The sequence below is a fragment of the Phoca vitulina genome, unplaced genomic scaffold, assembly GCF_004348235.1.
Source record: "Phoca vitulina isolate PV1807 unplaced genomic scaffold, GSC_HSeal_1.0 scaffold1, whole genome shotgun sequence".
NCBI classification, from domain to species: domain Eukaryota; kingdom Metazoa; phylum Chordata; class Mammalia; order Carnivora; family Phocidae; genus Phoca; species Phoca vitulina.
Window position 1 is genome coordinate 9,473,539 of NW_022589704.1, and position 18,926 is coordinate 9,492,464.

Consider the following 18,926-nt stretch of genomic DNA (forward strand, 5'->3'; position numbering starts at 1 on the left):
TGGAACACATAAGCCTAGTGCCTCATCAAAATGTCCTCAGTTAGCCATAATTTCTCACAATGTTCTCAATTATTTTTTAATCAGGGTCTAATATAAAAAATGGCCATGTGAAATCCATGTAAATATTCTTTCTTGCAAAAAAGAAAATGAAACAAGGAAAGAAGAAGGCAATCTGTGGTAGACAGCATAATGATCCCCCAGAGACATCCACATCCTAAGCCCTGGAACCTGTGAATATAATAGGTCACATGGCAAAAGAGGAACTAAGGTTGCAAGTGGCATTAAGATTATTAATCAGCTGACCTCAAAACAGGGAGATTGTTTTGATTATCCAATAATCCTATTACCATTGAGTAAACCAATGTAATCCCAAGGACCCTTAAAAATGGAGGAGGGAGACAGAGGGTGATGTGAGCCCAAGAGGAAGGCATAGAATGATGCAATGCTGTTAGCTGTGAAGACAGGAGTAGTGGCCACAAGCCAAGGAGCGTAGGCGCCCTCTCAACCTGGTGGCTCTTCCCTCGAGCTGCCAGAGGGAACACAACCCACCAACACCTGCATTTCGGCACAGTAAGACCCATTTCAGACCTCTGACCTCCAGAACTGGAAGATACTAAATTTGTGTTTTCAGCCACTAAATGTGTGGTAACTTACTACAACAGCCATAGAAAACTACTGTAAATACCTTCGGGTGAGGTAAAATAGCACTGACTTCATTTATGCCCATTCCCTTAACAATTTTTTTTTTAAAGATTTTATTTTTTGACAGAGAGAGACAGCGAGAGAGGGAACACAAGCAGGGGGAGTGGGAGAGGGAGAAGCAGGCTTCCCGCCGAGCAGGGAGCCTGACGCGGGGCTCAATCCCGAGACCCTGGGACCATGACCTGAGCCGAAGGCAGACGCTTAAAGACCAAGCCACCCAGGCGCCCCCACTTAACAAATATTGAGAACTTTCCACGGGCAAAGAATTTTATTGGGAACAGGGTACACACACATGAAATGAAATTTGTGCCCGGTGCCCTTGAATGTGTAAGAGCCAACGGGCAGATACTGACTGGAAAAAGAGCAATGAGAGGTGGGACCCTGAATGGGACGAAGAATTAGGGATTTTCAGTCCTCTTTGGCCAAGAAGACTGCAGGCCCCGCCCTTCTCCTCCATCTACAAGGTGCAGTATTTGGCGGCCCAGACTTGGTGAGGGTTTGGTTCCTCGCTTCCCTGCTATCTCAGTGAAATGGAAGCTACTCTCACGCGCACGTGGGGCGAGGTTTCAAACCCTTTCCTCCGGTTATAAATGTGCAGAGCATTAGCGAGCCTCAGCCAAAGCTATAAACTTCAACCGGCCACAAGAGTGTGCACGTGGGATGACTGCAATTTTTTCCTGCCAAACCAGAATTAGCCGGTATAGGAATGAACGAGCGTGGAGATTTGAAATTGCACCAATTGGAAGAAAGCCCAGGTTAGGTTCGGGCACCTCCAAACGTACCCTTTTTAAAGCCACACGGACTGAGGCCCGGAGCTCGAAGCTCCACGAAACGCTCACCTGGCCTGGCAGCGAGCGGCGGAGACGAGCCCGGGCGCCGCGCACCGAGCGCACGGAGCCCGCCGGAGAGCCGAGCCGCTGCCACCGGCATCTCCATCCACGATGCGGGGCGACATTGCAACAGCTCTCTACGCCCAGCCGCTCAGGGGGCTCCGCGGCAAACAGCAAGTTCGGGGATCGGGGCCGGGAGCCGAGTGAGGCCGAAGCCCCGCGCACCGCGGGCGGTGAGTCTCCCGAGGCCATGCGGCCCCCGAGGCACCCTGGACCGCGGGTGGCCGCTGCTCTCCGGGGACCTCGGCGAGGCGCGGCGCAGGCCGGAGGCAGGGCCGGGAAGGCTGCCGGGCGGTGGCGGGCAGGGCTGCGCCGAGGCGCGGGGGTCGCGAGCTGCGGGCGAGGCCACCGCGGGGCGGGCGGGGAACCTCGGGCCAGGGCGGAGCGTGGGGACGCGCGCCTCGCTCCCCCGGCGGCACCCTGGCCGGGCCGCGCTCCCGCCTCCGCGAGTCCAGTTTGGAACTCGAACCACGCAGTGGCGGAGCGGAGAGGGGGAGACCAGGGGCTGCGGTTAGGGGACGTTCGGGGGTGCGGAAGCCTCCCCGCGCAGGCGGCCGGGACTGCGCTCGGCCCGCTTCCCCGCGGAGCTGGCGGGTTCCGAGCCCGCCGGAGGACGCGGGTGCGCGGGATGGGGCTCTCGGGGTGCCGGGGAAGCGGGCAGAACGCGGAGCCCGGGAGCGGGGCGCGCGCAAGCCCGGGGCTGCAGGTGCTGGTTACCCCCCGCCTCCCCGACTCCCGGGGGGAGGAAAGGGAGACTAACGGGGGCGAGGGACGCGGGGCGGCCATTACCCGGCCAGACGCCGCCAAGGCCATTGGCGAGGTTTTAGAAACTGAATTCTGCTTATCAATTAAGTCGTTTTCTTTCCGCGGGAAAGTTGATTCAGGCTAATTAACAAGGATGAGTGAGGATTATTATTGAGGATTAGAAAGATTCCTTTTCGCCTTGTCTGGCGCGCGTGTGTGTGTGTGTGTGTGTGAGAGAGAGAGTGAGAGAGAGAGAGAGAGAGAGAGAGATGGGGGGGAGGGTGGATAAAGTAGGCTTTGGAATCCCTCAGGCCTGGCTCCACGACCTGCTAGTTTGACCTCCAAGCTTCACTGTACTCATTCGACAATAGCCTCAGTTTCCTCGTCTGTGAAATGGGACATTAATGCCGACTGGACAGGATCGGTGTGGAGAAGCCACTCAACACAGTCCCTGTGGTGTATGTTTAGTTTGTATGTTTAGAAGGCATTTTTATGTTTAGTTCTCCCCAGTACAGCGTGAACCCAGGGGAAGTTTCCGATTCCCCTGCGCTGGCCTCTCTGCACTCCCTCAGCTCCCCAACCATCGCGACTCTAACCTCTTCAGCCTGTTGGGCTCAAGTGCGCCCCCTAAGGCCCAAGATTGCCTTGCACACCAGGTCTAGAGGGCAAAAGAACCCAGAGCCCAGTTGGAGGTGGACGCACCACTCCCCTGCATCTTATGAAGAACCAGTAACCATCCTACTCTGTCCACCTTTTGGGAAGGTTGTAATTTTAGTTTTAACCGGGCGCTTTCCCCTTTGCTTGTCATTTATAAAGAACTCACCGCATGCTAACATAATCATAGTAGCCAAATTAAAAGTGAATGACTTGTTTATAAAATTTACTCTGGGAACAGAGCTGTGGAATATTAATTCAGTTTTAATCTCTGATGCACTCCAGCTGACTCTAAATTATTTTCGCCTCAAACTGGTAGCACATAAATATGTAGCTGGCCTCCATCTCATAGCTTTCATGGATTACTTCATTTCCCTCCATTTATGATGATTCTTCCACCATTTATGAACCCACATTTGGGGCAAATGGAAGGTTGACTATTGGTCCCATAAACTTCCCATCGTCTTCCTTCACCTCCTTCTGTGCAAGGCCCTAATGTTATATGCTGAGCTTCCAACAGGCCAGCCTCGAATGGGTTCCATCTTACATATTGATCTTAGAGGAAGCCCCACACTCAGTGCCTCCATATACCCCCAGTGTACCCCATGCGTGTTAATATTCTACACTTGTGTCAGGATGCGGAGAAGGTGAGAAAGCTTGAAGGCCATGTGGCGGAGAAAGACAGGGAGCCTGGGGACAGGATGGTCCAGAACCGTCGCTGGGTCAGTTACGTGCTCTCTCTCTCTCTCTCTGCTCATGGGGTGTAGACTAGGATTTTAATACTCAAATGGTTATTTTGTATCTTATAGTTATGTAAATGCTAAAAGCAAACTTGGGGGTGGAGGGGGTAGAAAATTATTTTTCTGTTGTCTTTTGTTTGTTTTAGTTAACCTGGTTGGGCAGTAAGTTAACTGTGATTAGTCAAAACGTGAATTGCTTATAGAGAGATTTAGGTATGACATGCAGATGGGCTCTATTACCAGGTGTATCTTCAGGGACCTCCTGAGGACGGGACAGAACTTCGTTTTAGCCACCCCCACCCTCCACCAGTCTCTGCATTGGCTACTGTACGTTACGCGCACCCTTGCGCCTCTTGGATAAAACTTGGCAATTAAATGCTATTTGATGTCATTTATTTATGAACAAATAAAATGCAAATGTTGAGAGCAGTTCAGTGACAATTGCATCTCTTAACCCATAAAATAAATAATTCAGTGAGAATATCAAGTTCTTAACATTGCTTAGGAAAATGCTTACTATTTCAATTCATGGGTTGAAAAACTATAACTTTTTTCATATTATTATTTCACACTTTTTCCTTGATGTAAGTGGGCTTTAAGAAAATGCCAAGTCGTGTTGTTTTGTCTTACTAAACAGAGCTGAGCATTATCCCACAGATTTAATATGCATGATGTTATTACATCAAGTGCCTTCCTTAATGCCCATCACCCAATTGCACTGGGTGTTATATGCAACTGATGAATCACTAAATACAATCTCTGAAACTAATAAAAAATTTTTTTAATTAAAAAAATAAAAATAAAATAAAATGATGTTATTATTACTCATATAGGCCAGTCACTCCCCTGATTCTTCGTTTTCTGGCTTCTTGGAATTCTGCATACAAGTAGCAGAGACAGAAGGAAGACAACCACCGAACACCCCTTCTGATCTCCCTGTAGGTTTATCCTCTGGGCCTTCTGCCAATGCAGCTCTTTTCTGGGCTTCGAGCTCTGGAAATCAAGGGCTGCCCCATCACTTCCTGTCCCCAGGCAGACTGTTCTCTTGCTGGGGGAGAGCAGGGTAGTGGCAGGCTAGACTTACTCCGGGAAATGGCTCTTGAATCATCTTCCTTCTTTTTTACAATTCAGCCACTCATCTACCAGAGGCAAAAAGCTGATCCAGATGATGTTTAAAAGATAGAGGGACTTTTATTTTGTTATTATAAAGTTAATACGTATTTATTATGATTTTTTTTATGAACAAGGTCAGTTAAAAGGAGGAAAATTACTTTAAGACCATCATCCAAAGCATAATCTCCCTTACAATTTTTGTTTCACTTCAATCTTGGAGTGAATGGATACCTATTCTTAACAAAAACAATGAAGGGATTATTGCACACATCCAATTTTGTAGCACTCCCGTGTATAATTCACACCTTCTTTCCATGTCTTCAAACAACCTTGTACAATGATTGATTGAACACATACTCTACTGTTGGAGATTAGAGATGTTTACAGGGGTGGAGGGTTCTCACCGTGTCAAGGTTTCACTACTATATTTAGCTGAATCTTGAAGGAGGAGCAGGAGGTTAGAAGGAGAGAAGTGTGTTCCCAAAAGAGAGAAGAAGAGAAGGTCATGCCCCAAAGCTTAAGACACTGTGCCAAGGTCAAGGAGCTGTAAGTGCTTTAGCAGGGCTGGAGCACAGGGACCAGGAGGGCAGATAATCTGTGGAGAACCTGGCAGTGGCAAAGGGGAGCTTGGGCTTGATCCTAAAGATATCTTGACAGTGTGAATAAATCACATGGCAAGATAGCATTTTATCCCTCCCAGATGACTGCAGAACAGGGAGGTGGAAAAGGACCCAGGCAGAGAAGAGCGACATGGGCAGGAAGTGTAGTGGTTGAGAATTGGATGGCTGTTTAGGACATAAAACCATTTAAAAGATAAAAATAATAACGAGGACAGGTATGAGAGAAGGGGAAAGTCAGGATGAGCCCCAGGACAGATCCATTAAACTGCTCTTCCACTGGCATCCTTGGGTCCCCGGTGCCCATTTCTTCCCAACAAATTCGTAGCCAGAACCAATGGTACAGTCCAGGGATCAGCCAGCTTTTCCTATGAAGGGTCAGAGAGTAAGCATTTTAAGTTTCATGGACCACATAGCCTTTAAAAAAGGTACAAACAATTCTTAGCTCGGGGGCGTACAGAAAGAGGCTGTGGGCGACGCACTGTGCAGTCCACCGCAATCCGCTTCTCTGCGCATCCCCCAACCTGTCCACACCAGAACACTGCTGAGAAAAACCCCACCATTGGAGGGGGTCCTCATGTATTTGGGATTATTTTTTAGACCTCCTTCCTCCATTGCAACGACATGATTTTCAGTAACAACCATGTAGTGGGTTCGTAATAATCAGTATTTTCTTATTTTTTCTTCTGTTTTCAAAATAATTAATTGAAAAAAGAACAGATTTCTATTTTGAAGACATTATTCCAGTTGAGTAAAACATTGCCTGTATTAACTGCACACTTCACTTTCCAAACGAAACGTTTTCACCTCACAGTCTTGCACTGTTTCGCTATTTTACATGTTAAACAAAATAAAATCTCCAGGTAGGCATGCAGAGTGACAGAAGTGAAGAAGTCAAGTTCTGGTTCTTCGTCTCTACAGTAACTGTGCTGTTCGCCAATCTTGAACATCCTGCTGAAGGTGGGGACATGTGACACCTTGGGGGCTGCGGACCAAATTGTGCCACAGAGACTTCCAATAATTCTCAACTCCTGGGAACTTACTCTCAAAGCACATGTGTGTAGCTGGGGCCTCATGGGTGTTGGGGTCAACTGTAGAACCGGGAGTTCTCTGAAATAACTCCCAAGGATAATACAGTGTTTATGAGAGGATAAGTAATAGCACCACGCTCGTTTGAAGCTTACAGATAGAAAATTAAAACATCATTGCAACTTAGAGCAGCAAAAGATTTTTTCAGAAGAAGAGTATTTTATCAGTGACGTTGCCTAGATTTGCTGGCACATAGTGATCATAATAAAAAGCTGACCAGCTTGTAGTCGTTTGTTGTTTTAACGTTCTCCTCCGATGATGATGCTCAGGCTCCCAGCGCTCTGTCCTTGGTGCTGCACGCCCGTGGCTCTGTGGTGCTGTCTTGCAGGGCTCAGCTCCACCTTCAGAACTGCCTGGCAATCATTTCCACTCGTTGTGGGCAACAGTCTCTTCCATTTTCCTGAATGTTGAGGGCCCTTCATAACCACCATCCTCTTCATTCTCAGCCAGTGACCTCACTTCCTACTTCATCCAAGAATTAGACCATTGGGTGTAACTTCTCATCCCACTCCTTGGCATCATCATCTCCATCCACCTTCTGCTTTGCTCCTCCTGATCAAGACCAATCCTCCTGTCCCACCACCCCCAGGATTACTGTCTCTGTCTCTGTCTGTCCTTCTTTTACTCCTTATCCTCAGTTCTTATACATGTACTTAATTCTCATCCTAAGAAATTAAAATGAAACCAGAGTCCTGGCCTGACCTGGCATCACCACCCCCCTCCAGCTCCATCCAGCCCCCAAGCCTCTTTTTTGTGTCTTGTGTATCAGACCTGAGTATCACCATTATTAGAAAGCTCTAGCTCCCATTGTAAAAATAAATAAATAAATTGGCCTTCTAGTTTACCAGTCTCTCCTGAGTTGGGTTCATATGAGTTGGTCTTCTGAGGCAAATCCACTCTGCTGTACTGAACAAACTCAACGCTTGGACCCACAAAATGAGGACCAGATGCTCTGTCGAGAGCTCTACCAAGGCAAAGCTACCCTGAAAGACTGTTTAGAGCCAACTGTCTTCCTTCTGTGACATCTTTGTTGTCACCTGTCAGTATCCATCTCAATAATGGACACAAGGCATGGGCTTTGGAGTCAGGAATAGCTGGGTTTGATTCTTAGGTTCCTGGGTAGCCATACTTCCCGGCCATGAGAACTTGGGAAAGGCACTTCTTTCTTTGAGTCTATTTCCATTTCTTTAAAATGTGAATAATAATGCTCATAGATAGGATGACTGTAGAGATGAAACAGGTTTCACAAAAGCGCTTGGCAGTAAAAGAGTCAGGAGTGTTCCCAAATCTGCATGATGACAAGATGATTCTGAAGGCCAGTTTGGTTATGATGGGAAGGTAGAGCTGTCCAAAGAAGAGAAAGCTACTTTTGGTTTGACATTCAAGGAAATTACTTGTCATGTGTATTTCAGAAAATCTTGGAAAATGTATACAAGTCATGAAGATATCGGGTATGATTTTGAAGATGACCCCAAAGATAAGAAGACACTTAAGCCCCACCCAAACATTGACAGTGGATGGGCTTGGATGGTGGTTCTTTCCTCCTTCTTTGTGCACATCCTCATCATGGGCTCCCAGATGGCCCTGGGAGTCCTCAACGTGGAATGGCTTGAGGAATTCCATCAGAGCCGCGGCCTGACTGCATGGGTCAGCTCCCTCAGCATGGGCATCACCTTGATTGTGGGTATGTTTGCATGTGACCTGTTGTAAAACTGAATTATTATAAGTTGACAATTCCCCTGCTATAAGTAAGGTTTTATATTGTTGAACCATTAGATACTAGATATTAATGATGGTACTATTTTTTTTATCGTGGTACAATATATATAAGATCAAATTTACCATTTTAACCATTTTTAGGTATACAGTTCATTGCCACTGAGTGCATTCATCTCCACCATCCAGAGCCTTTCCATCATCCCAAAGTGAAACTCTGCACCCATGAAATAACTCTCCGTTCCCACCTCCCCTTCACCCCTGACCACTACCACTCTATCCTCAGTCTCTATGAAAGTACCTCATATAAGTGCAATCATATAATACATGTCCTTTTGTGTGATATTACTATTTGAATATTATAAAAAATTTGGAGTGTCTTAAAAATTGATCATTTAAAAAAACTCTCTTTTGCCCCAAACTCTGTTTTCTTGACTGCTCTAATTCATTATATATCATTATCATTACAGATCTGTTTATTTAATATTTGTGAATATTTGTAAAAGATAAAAATATTAGAGAAAACACCACAAAAAGGCAAGTAACAATCTTTTTTCAGAGTTCCGGTGATTTAATTTGAAATATTGATCATATGCTGTTGAAAAATCTATTAAACTGCTTTTAGAAAAGTTACTGATATAGCTAACAAGAAGGAATAATAATGTATTTTCTAGTTAAACCTAACCACACACCAATCTGTGAAAGTAGTTCTCATGCAGTTGGAAATGCCAAGCTAGGAAGTTATCCTAAATATAACATGGCCTATGTGTTTCCTTTTGGGAACTAAACAATTTTTACTGTCAACTAATATTTAATAAGCATCTATTATACACCAGGTGTTTTTCCTTACATTATCTCTTGAAAGTAAAAGCCATACTTTTACATCGAATTTTTTTAACATTTATTTTTATTTATTATTTTAGAGAGAGCACGCGCACAAGCGGGGGTGGGGGAGGGGCAGAGAGAATCTCAAGCAGGCTCCACTCCCAGCACAGAGCCCCACTCCGGGCTGGATCTCAGAACCCTGAAATCATGACCTGAGCCCAAACCAAGAGTCCAACGCTTAACCGGCTGAGCCAAACAGGCACCCCTACATCAAATTTTTTTTAATTTCAAGTATTCAGGAAATTACACTGGCAACATAAATTGCCTCAAATCTTTTTCCGGTTCTGTGAGAGTTTGTGTATGACAGACATCTGTGCAAAAGTTTGATGGGAGTCTCCCTTTTCAGTGATTTCCACATTGGTAATTAACTCCTTGAATCCAATTCCAAGATTTGTTGATCTTGGCTGGCACTCAGTCAATGTTATTTTGGATAATACAAACAACATTAATAACGGTGGTAGTGCTAATGATCGAAAACAAGGACAAAGTATTATTTCTCAAGATGTGTGTGGAGTATGTGTGTTTATCAAAGGGAATTAATAGTAATCTAGTTTTAAAATTACATAAGGACACCATTACGTGTGTGAGGGAATTGCTGGTAAATCATCTTGCCTGCAACATTAAACAACTGACTCCTTCAACCCTACATTGGCCTTGTTAAAACTAGGATATTGTAGTTAAAACACAGGAAGTTTTACTTCAGTGTAGGCAATGTGCTAGTTTTATGTTGGATGTGATTCAACCTTCTCAATAAGTCAGTGAAGGAAAACTGTGCTTCTAGAATACCTAACATCCAGGTTTTTTACCTTTTTTTAAAGATTTTATTCATTTATTTGAGACAGAGTGAGCAAGAGAGAGCAGAGCACAAGTCAGGGGAGGGGCGGAGGGAGAGGGAGAAGCCGACTCCAGGACTCTGGGATCGCCACCCAAGCCGGAAGCCAGATGCTTAACCAACTGAGCCACCCAGGCATCCAATTTTTACCTGTTTAAAAATAAATCTTTAAGGGGAGCCTGGCTGGTTCAGTCCATGGACCATGTGACTCTTGATCTTGGGGTTATGAGTTCGAGCCCCACATTGGGTATAGAGATTACTTACAAATAAAATCTTAAAAAAAAAAATCTTTAAGGGGTAGAACAAAATACTTACAGATTCAATCTAGGAAGTATGTGTCTACCACAAAAAAGACTCAGCGAAAGGCCAGGATAGGAAAAGTCCCATTATTTTCCAAATCATCCAGTGAGGTTGTCTTAGATGTTATTTTGTGTTTCACAAGCTCTACAAAAATAAGCAGTGGGAAGCAGTCCTGAAATTATTGGCAATGATTTTGAATATGACCCCCAAAATAAGAACACCTAACTCATAGCGATGGTGAAATGTGATTGTCCTCTTTAATTTAGTTGGGAGGTAACTATATATCCAGAATTCTGTTTGAGAGTCCATGAATCCCAGACAGTGTCATTTCAGCTTGTAGACTAACCTTTCAACAGGAAAGGCACCTGCTGGATAAATACCTTGTGTCTTGGGAATCATAACACAGCAAGGCTCATAGTTATATAAATAAAAGGTCTTTTATCTTATCGTGACCCTAAATTGCTGTTAGTTATCTTAAGCTGCCTGATACAGGGCGGCTGCAGGTCTGTTGGGTGTTTTCCAAGCCAGAAGCCCGCAAGAACAGCTCTCCTTTATTTGCCACTTACCATATGCCATGTGCACGTTATGTACATGATCTCATTTAGATCCCGCAACAACACTAGCACCAGGAAGAACTCTGTCTGAGGAAGAAGATGCAATGCTCACAGAGTTTAAGTAACTTACTGGAGGTTGAACAGCCGATAAGCATGAGAGAGGCTTCAAAGCTGGTCCACTGGACTCAAAATTGTGTCTACTACACCATAGTGCCTGCCCCTACCTCAGATGAGAACTGAAAATATGTGTGAAGTGAAGAAATAGAAATTGTTCTCATTTTCCAATCATTGTGAGCCTATTGAGGTTTTCTCTTTTAAATTAAAAAAAAAAAATCCGTGAATTACGTTACAGAGTTGAAAGCCATCCCTCTCTTGGGCAGTGGGTTGCATGTAGGAAACTCGATAATTTCATTCTTGTTTCATTCTTTGCTAGCACGGACTTTGCCAGTTACCTGCCAAAGGTCCCAATTTTTAACAAAACGTAATCGCCTCAGTCGTATTTACAGCAGCCTTGGTGACAGCCCTCGGAAGAATTCTTGGTGGAAGCCACGTTAGGGGAATCTACGGGCTGCAAAAGGTCACTGTCTTGCTAAGTAGAGTTAGAACAGTGGTTGCCAATCCTGGCTACACATCAGATCCACCTGGGGAGCTTTTAAAAACCCTGTCGCTCATGCTGCACCTAGACCATCAAATCAAAATCTCTTGGGATGGGATCCGAGCATCAGGATTTTTTTTTTAAGCTCCTAAGTGACTCCAGTGCTCAGCCAAGGCAGTGAGTCATTGGTTTAGAGGCTCTGAACTCCTTCTTGCAGTGAAGGGTTAGCCCAGGAAGCCAGGAGTTCAATGAACCTTCTTTCATCCTTGACTGTGTGCCAAGGTAACCTCAGATAGTTTCTCTCCTCACCTGAACTTTTGTGAACCGATGAGATGCGGGAACCGGCAAGAAATTATTATTCCTTTATTATGTGGGAAATGGGCCAGAGTCAGATCCCTTCTGCAGAGGAGAAAGTGTGCGTCTCATCCCAGAACACTGAATTCCTCCACAAAAGTGGGAATCATATAGCCAGACAACTGTCCCTCCTCCACCTCCTTTGCCCCTTGTCCTTAGACCACGTGGGGAGTACGTTTCATTTTGGCGAAACGCGAATTTGGTCTCAGAGATGCCAGCTGAGCATCAGCCGTGATGAGAAGATGGAGCGGAATCAGAACGCTTGGGTCCGACTTCCTTATTCTGACCTATCCGTGTTTTGTGGCCATGGAGGGGTCACAGCATTTCCCGGGCTGGCTTTGCCCATCTGCGAGTCGTACAGGACGGCAGCTCTGCCACGTGAGAGATGATGAACTGAAAAGCCAGACACTGTTATCAACTTACTTCTTACCAGTAAAACAATTCATCCTTTCTCTTTGATAGACAACGTCTCTCCAGACGAATATCTGCTCCTACGTGGGAAATCCACCTCCCTCCTTTCTCCCCAAATGTTTTCTGAATGCGGTGTTTCCGAAATATACAGTATCACAGAAACACTTGCTTCTGGGCCCTTTTTGTTACATGGAAAACATGATCATGCTCCTGAACTGCGATCTGGTGACCTGTCATAGCTTAAAGGGCCAGTTAACAGCGGACCGATGAGTCGTGCCTTTTTCTCTTTTTTTATCCACTCATCTGAGATTCGAGTAGTGAAGTGACTATGGGTTTAGGAAAATAAAAATCTTTGTGGGGCGCCCGGGTGGCTCAGTTGGTTAAGCATCTGACTCTTGATTTGGGCTCAGGTCATGATCTCAGGGTCCTGGGATCGAGCCCGGCCTCAGGCTCCAGGCTCAGCGGGGAGTCTGCTTGAGAGTCTCTCTCTCTCTGCCCCTCCCCCCACTCACACACATGCTCTCTTTCTCAAATAAATAAATAAATCTTTTTAAAAAAAATATTTGTGGGACACCTAGGTGACTCATTCGGTTAAGTGTCTGCCTTCAGCTCACGTCATGATCCCAGGGTCCTGGGATCGAGCCCCGCATCAGGCTCCCTGCTGGGCAGGGAGTCTGCTTCTCCCTCTGCCCCTCCCTCCTGCTTATGCTCTCTCTCTCTCTTTCTCTCTGACAAATAAATACATAAAATCTTTAAAATAAATAAATAAAAGAAAAATAAATAAATATTTGTGAAGAAATCAAAGACACATCTTCAACTTACGGTTTCAGAATTTCAGTTGCCCCCAATAATTCCCTCAGATGTTTATATCAATGTGTTTGGTTTATGTATTATTTATATCATGTGCTTATTTTATAATATATAACAGTATATTTATGTAAAATATAATTAGTATATTGTCTATTCTAAGAGGTTTATCTGCTGAGTTATTTTCTGTAATGCACCATGGTTAATTAAATTAATAAATCATTAGCTTCATAACTTTTAGGATTAGGCCCGCTCAGCTTCATTAGACAAGGAAAAAAATTCATTAGCAAACTGTACATCCAGATATGTACATGAATATAGTTAGAACTTTAAAGGAAATTTTAATTTCAGTTTGAACTAAAAGGGGAAGCTCCTTAGAGTTTAACAGATTTTTAACCTGAAATAGTCTCACCAGAATATAGGGTTTCATAACTATGAAAAGTAACAATGATCAAAAATAAGATGATTTTTAAAATGTGCCATCTTACTGAATATTGATGACAGCCTCCTACTGTATTGCTAAAATACAGATTGCTTTTTGCACAGGGAATCATGCATCACAAGGCAAGCATTAAGCTTCTGTGACATCAGAAGTTACCACAGGGGTACCTGGGTGGCTTAGTTGGTTCAGTATCCCGCTCTTGATCTCAGCTCAGGTCTTAATCTCAGGGTGGTCCCCGCATTGGGCTCCATGCTGGACATGGAACCTACTAATAAAAATAAAGAATGAATGATTGAATGCATGCATGAATAAATAAATAAATAAATATCGGGAAGAAAACAAAGAGGTTTGACAAAAACCAGAGCGTCATAGGAAAGTAAGCAGCCAGGATGTATGTCATATGATACTATATCGCTGTGAGCATGGCACCCGCTGCGGACTGAAGCGTATTCCTGAATCTCCACGGTGTCAATAAAATGCATAGCCTGGTGGGGCCAGCTTGGGACTGAGAGTCGGCAGGGGCTGAAGTACATATAAAGCTATGAGAAGTTCTTTTCAACATGGTTTGCATCCAGGTGTCCTCATGAAAATAAGCTATCAGTTCTTTGGAAGCATGGCAGTCCTGAGAACCCCCTTCTTTACTCCCCTTAGGTCTGGAGTCAAAAACTCAAATAACAAGTAATGTAAATGAGCCGCAGCACAGCTCCAGCCCATCTTGGCTGTGTGGGAACCTGCTGGATTCTGTGTTGCCATTGGATTTCTTGTGAATGTTCTTAATTTTTAAATGCTGGCAACTGATTCAAAACAACTTTTAAAGATTTTATTTATTTATTTCAGAAAGAGCGAGAGAGAGCAGGAGCGGTAGGGAGCGGCAGGCAGAGGGAGAGGGGGAAGCAGGCTCCCTGCTGAGCGGGGCTCCATCCCAAGACCCCGGGATCATGACCTGAGCTGAAGGCAGACACCCAACCAACTGAGCCACCCTGGCCCCCCAAAACATCTTTTAAACTATGCTCTGGATAAACAAAATGCATCCACAGGCTGAATAAGCCCATAGACCACTAGTTTAGGACTTACCTGTGTTGTAGACAAGAGAACGAACTAACTCATTTGTCTATTTCAGGTCTGCCTTTCTTGAAAACCTAGAACTTTGCGCTCTCCAGTGAAATTACTGAAACCCATCTTTGCATGCTAAAAGCTTTTTGCATATAAAGCAATGGGGATTTGGGTTCATTTTATTTAATAGCCCTAGTAATGTTTTATTCTTTGTCTTCATGTGAGGATTTGCGAAGAAAGCATGAAAATAAAACACCATCAGTCAATTCCCTTTTCAATGTTCCGAGACAGGACCTTTCATCGGCTTGTTTATTAACACCTGTGGGTGTCGCCGGACCGCAATAATCGGAGGGCTGGTGAACTCGCTCGGCTGGGTACTGAGCGCCTATGCCGCAAACGTGCATTATCTCTTTATTACCTTTGGAGTGACAGCTGGTAAGCATATTGATTTTTTTAATCTTAATTTTAAATATATTTGTTGGGCATTTTGACCATGAATAATTGTGGAGAAAAGAAACCCATTAAAATATTTTGTCCTTTTTTTTTTTAAAAGATTTTCTTTATTTGAGAGAGCGTGCGAGAGAGCACAAGCCGCGGGGGGCTGGGGAGGGAGGTGCAGAGGGAGAGGGAGAAGCAGACTCCCTGCTGAACATGGAGCCCAGTGCTGCGGGCCCTGATCCCAGGAACCTGGGATCATGACCTGAGCTAAAGGCAGACGCTTAACCCACGGAGCCACCTGGGCGTCCCATAGTTTGTCCTTCTTTTCCTCCACCCCACCCACCATATACTCCAGGAAATACTTTTTAATATAAGATATTATATATGCCTTAAGCGTGGAAAAACAACCTAACAAGTGTACTTGGCCTTCCTATTAGAATTTAATTAAATTTTTCATGATTGGTTCCAAGTGCTAGTCTTCTCTCTTATGAAGACTAGGAAAAGGAAAGTAATAATACAGATGTAGGTGAATAGACTGAATATTAAGAAAACTAAGAACATTCTCTCATTTAATAACTGCAGAATGGAGCATGAATCATAGAATAATAATTTTCTCCTTCAGCCCTATTCAAATGAATGAAATAGCAAAATCCACATATATCTAGACTCTTAAGAAGCAAATCTAGAGCAGAGCATGTCACTCCCCCAGCGAGTAGGTAAAAACTGGCTACCAGGCAGCATGGTTTACATATCCAGTCTGCAAAATACATTCCCAGCTATAATTTCCTTTATCAACAGGAAGCAGAATTCGCACAGATAAGAAGTAGTTTCTCACTTGTACAATTGTATTGCAGTAAACCAGATCCAGCCTGACTTTCTGAGTACAGAGCTACCATCCTAATAAATGACACATTGACAGAAGTGTTGATATAAGAAGTAAAAGTTAGAATTTGGAAATCTTGCCTTTTTTTTTTTTCCACTTATTATCTGTGTGACTTTGGGCAAACTACTTAACCTACTTATGCCTCAGTTTCCCTATCTGCAAAATGGGGTCATGAAGAATGCTTGGTTTAGAGGGTTGTTGAAATGATTAGGAGATCATCGGTATAAAGCACTTAGCTTGTCACACAACAGAGTCCTTAGTGTTAGCTAATATGTAATTGTTATATTAATGTAACATTCTTATTATGAGCTTAAGCGCATGCTTTATGATAGCAGGAGACTGTGAACACAAACACCTACTCTCCAAAACGTTGGCAAGTTGGTTCTCTGTAATTTACATCGATCCACATCTACACATAAAGCACTTCTATGTCCTCTGAAGCATAGTTTGAAAACCATTGATCTGAAGGACTTGGTAACAGTTCTTAAAGAATAACTTAAGATGTTTCCCCTGAGTGTTTTAGAAACTTTCCCCCAAACACTCCAATGAAGAGAGCCAGCACTGGGATTTTCATATTATAGGTGAGGAAATAAACACTCCTGCTAAGCCTAAGGAGCCACACTGGGGTCTCTGGGCAGACACGTGGCACCCCTGTGAACTGGATGCGGTGGTGGTTCATTATATGGACTGACTTGATCCTACAAACTGGGACTTGAGATTAATTCATTTAGAGATCTCTATGATTAGATTCTTTGTTTACATGAACTTTATTCCTTGCAGTTAATTGCTTATTGACCTGCCATTAATATTGTTCCCATATTTTTTTAAAAAGATTTTATTATTTATTTGTCAGAGAGAGAGAGAGAGCACAAGCAGGGGGGAGCAGCAGGCAGAGGGAGAAGCAGGCTTCCTGCTGAGCAGGGAGCCCGATGTGGGACTCGATCCCAGGACCCCGGGACCATGACCTGAGCCGAAGGCAGCCGCTTAACTGACTGAGCCACCCAGGCGTCCCATTTTATTATTTCCATATTCATTCACTTATTTAACAAATATTTCTGGACCCAAGAAAGTAGGAGGAAGATCAGGGGGCTGCTGAAGGGGAAGTGTGTCTTGAGACACTTTATTGCTCCCACTTTTTATACAGGAAAAGCCCAAAGAAAGTCTTGAAAAATAAATGTATCACATCCCCACAAACATGTATCTAACTATATGTAACTGGAAAACCCAGCTAAGTGAGTTAGCTTATAAGGCAAAATCCTGGGCTGTCATCAGGGAGGCCTGTGGAAGCTGATTGGCAATCTAGCCCCTATTTAACAGAAAAGGAAGATGGGAAAATCTAAAAAAGCAAGCACTTGAGAGATACATTTCACTTACAATGTATATTTGGAAAAAAAACTTTATTGATACCCTTCTTCCTTCCAAAAAGCATTTGAGACAGATTTATTTGTATCTGTCTCTCTTTTTTTAAAAAAACACCTAGACAATTAAAACTGTGTAGGAGTATCCTCCTATTAAGCAGAAAAATAATGTCTGTTTGAGCAAACTTACTTAGCCAGGGGAGTCTGGACCAAATTTCTTCAGCCTTACCAGAGCTGCATTTTCTTAAGCCTGTCTCCTGACAGGCTTTTCCCCTACCCACACTGACCCAGGATCACAGGATTTTCTCTCCCCATCTGGGCCTCTTTCCTCCACCTGGTTGGGAGGGCTGTAACCCTCCTCTAAACCGGCATGTGGTGAAGAATTATTCCAGGACCCTGCCCAGGGCTGGACATTAGCAGGGCCTTGACTGACCACTGGGCTCGAACCACATATCCCCAAGGCCTGTCCTACAAGCTCGTGGAATAATTGTGCCCATAACAGACAGCAAAGCCATGTGAGGAAGGAGGGGATGCTGTTAAGGGCATGGATGGTGTAACAGAGAAATGGATACTTGTACCGTTGGGCGTGGATTTCTTTTTTCCTCACACATGGGATTGTTTATTATTCACACTAAGTTAGAATTAGTGCTGCTCTTAGGCTTAGGTACCTCGGTTCTGTTCCTAGTAATCATTTTATTCCACTGTTGTTTAGAAATCTATAACCACATTAAATTTAGGATGTTGGTTATTGTCAGTAACAAATCAAGTTTTTTAAAAAATTAAACTTCTGCTCTCAGCAAAATCCAGACAATGACAAACTTCACAGGACAAATGACCCAGTTTCCTCAACAAATAAATTTCAAGAAAAAAAGAGAGAGAAATTTCAAGAAAAAAATAGAAATTTAAAGAGGCTTAAGATTCATATCAACAAGTAGCACTGTGTGGGCCTTATTTGGATCCTGATTAAAGAGACAGTTTTTTAAAAATATAGTCATTTATGAGACAATTAGAAATTTGAACACCTTCTGGATATTTCATGATATCAAGGAATTGTTTATCAGTTAAGATATAATCATTATGCTGTTTAAAGAATTCTTCTAGAGATTTATACTAAAATATTTGCACTTGAAATGATGTACAGGAGATTTGCTTTACAATTAGAGGGAGGAGGGAGTGTGTTTATAGGCTATTAAATATTTTTCTCTGCCTCTTTGAATATTAGGAAATGAGAAATTCTGGGTTTTTTTGTGGACTTAAACGTCATAAAGATTAATCCAGAGTTTAGTCAAAATTAAGGATAGCTGTTTTCTTCATGCTCATTTCTCCCATAATGCAAATAATTATTACCCTCACTGGGGCTTGCAAAGGGGTTTGGGGACCTGCCCCCACTTCTGCTGGGAATCACTTAGAAGCTAGCTTAATTGTTCTTAAAACAAGGGTATCCACCTGAAGACTGGTTGAGGATCACTGACTTCTGACAGTTGCTGTAAATATCACTGCTCTCAGGTAAATAAAGGAGGCGGTTGCTTCTGGAGGCTTCTTTTAGAAGCCCAGGCTGAAGCAAAATCCTTCTTCGAAATCCCACCTGCCAGCAGCCAGGGGGATGAGCAGTGGAAAAGGCCCAGGCTGTGCAGTTGGGTCTGAGTTCCACCCCAGGTTCTCCAGTTTCCTGCAACAGGGTCTTGGGAAAGTTACTTAACTCTTCACGAGGTTCAGAAAAAAGGCAGAGGGATGCCGGGCTGGCTCAGT

General features: G+C 43.8%; 2 protein-coding genes across 3 annotated transcripts in view; one reads left to right on the plus strand and one right to left on the minus strand.

Annotated features, from left to right (window-relative positions):
- The first annotated feature begins 1,084 nt into the window (after positions 1-1,084).
- The window catches only part of SLC16A14 (solute carrier family 16 member 14), a 28,503-nt gene continuing 10,661 nt past the window's right edge, over positions 1,085-18,926 (plus strand). Inside the window, exons 1-3 of one of the 2 annotated variants that reach the window (XM_032400497.1) lie at positions 1,085-1,457; positions 7,962-8,233; positions 14,790-14,933. In XM_032400497.1, coding sequence (XP_032256388.1) covers positions 1,363-1,457; positions 7,962-8,233; positions 14,790-14,933 — 511 coding nt within the window. In that variant the 5' untranslated portion in view covers positions 1,085-1,362. Of the gene's footprint in view, positions 1,766-7,961; positions 8,234-14,789; positions 14,934-18,926 lie in introns of both variants that reach the window. The other variant, XM_032400506.1, reaches the window with a different exon arrangement.
- Positions 4,546-18,926, minus strand: part of FBXO36 (F-box protein 36) — a 128,512-nt gene continuing 114,131 nt past the window's right edge. The window contains exon 3 of the transcript XR_004298867.1: positions 4,546-5,828. The gene's annotated coding sequence lies outside the window, so the exon portion shown is untranslated. The remainder of the gene's footprint in view (positions 5,829-18,926) is intronic.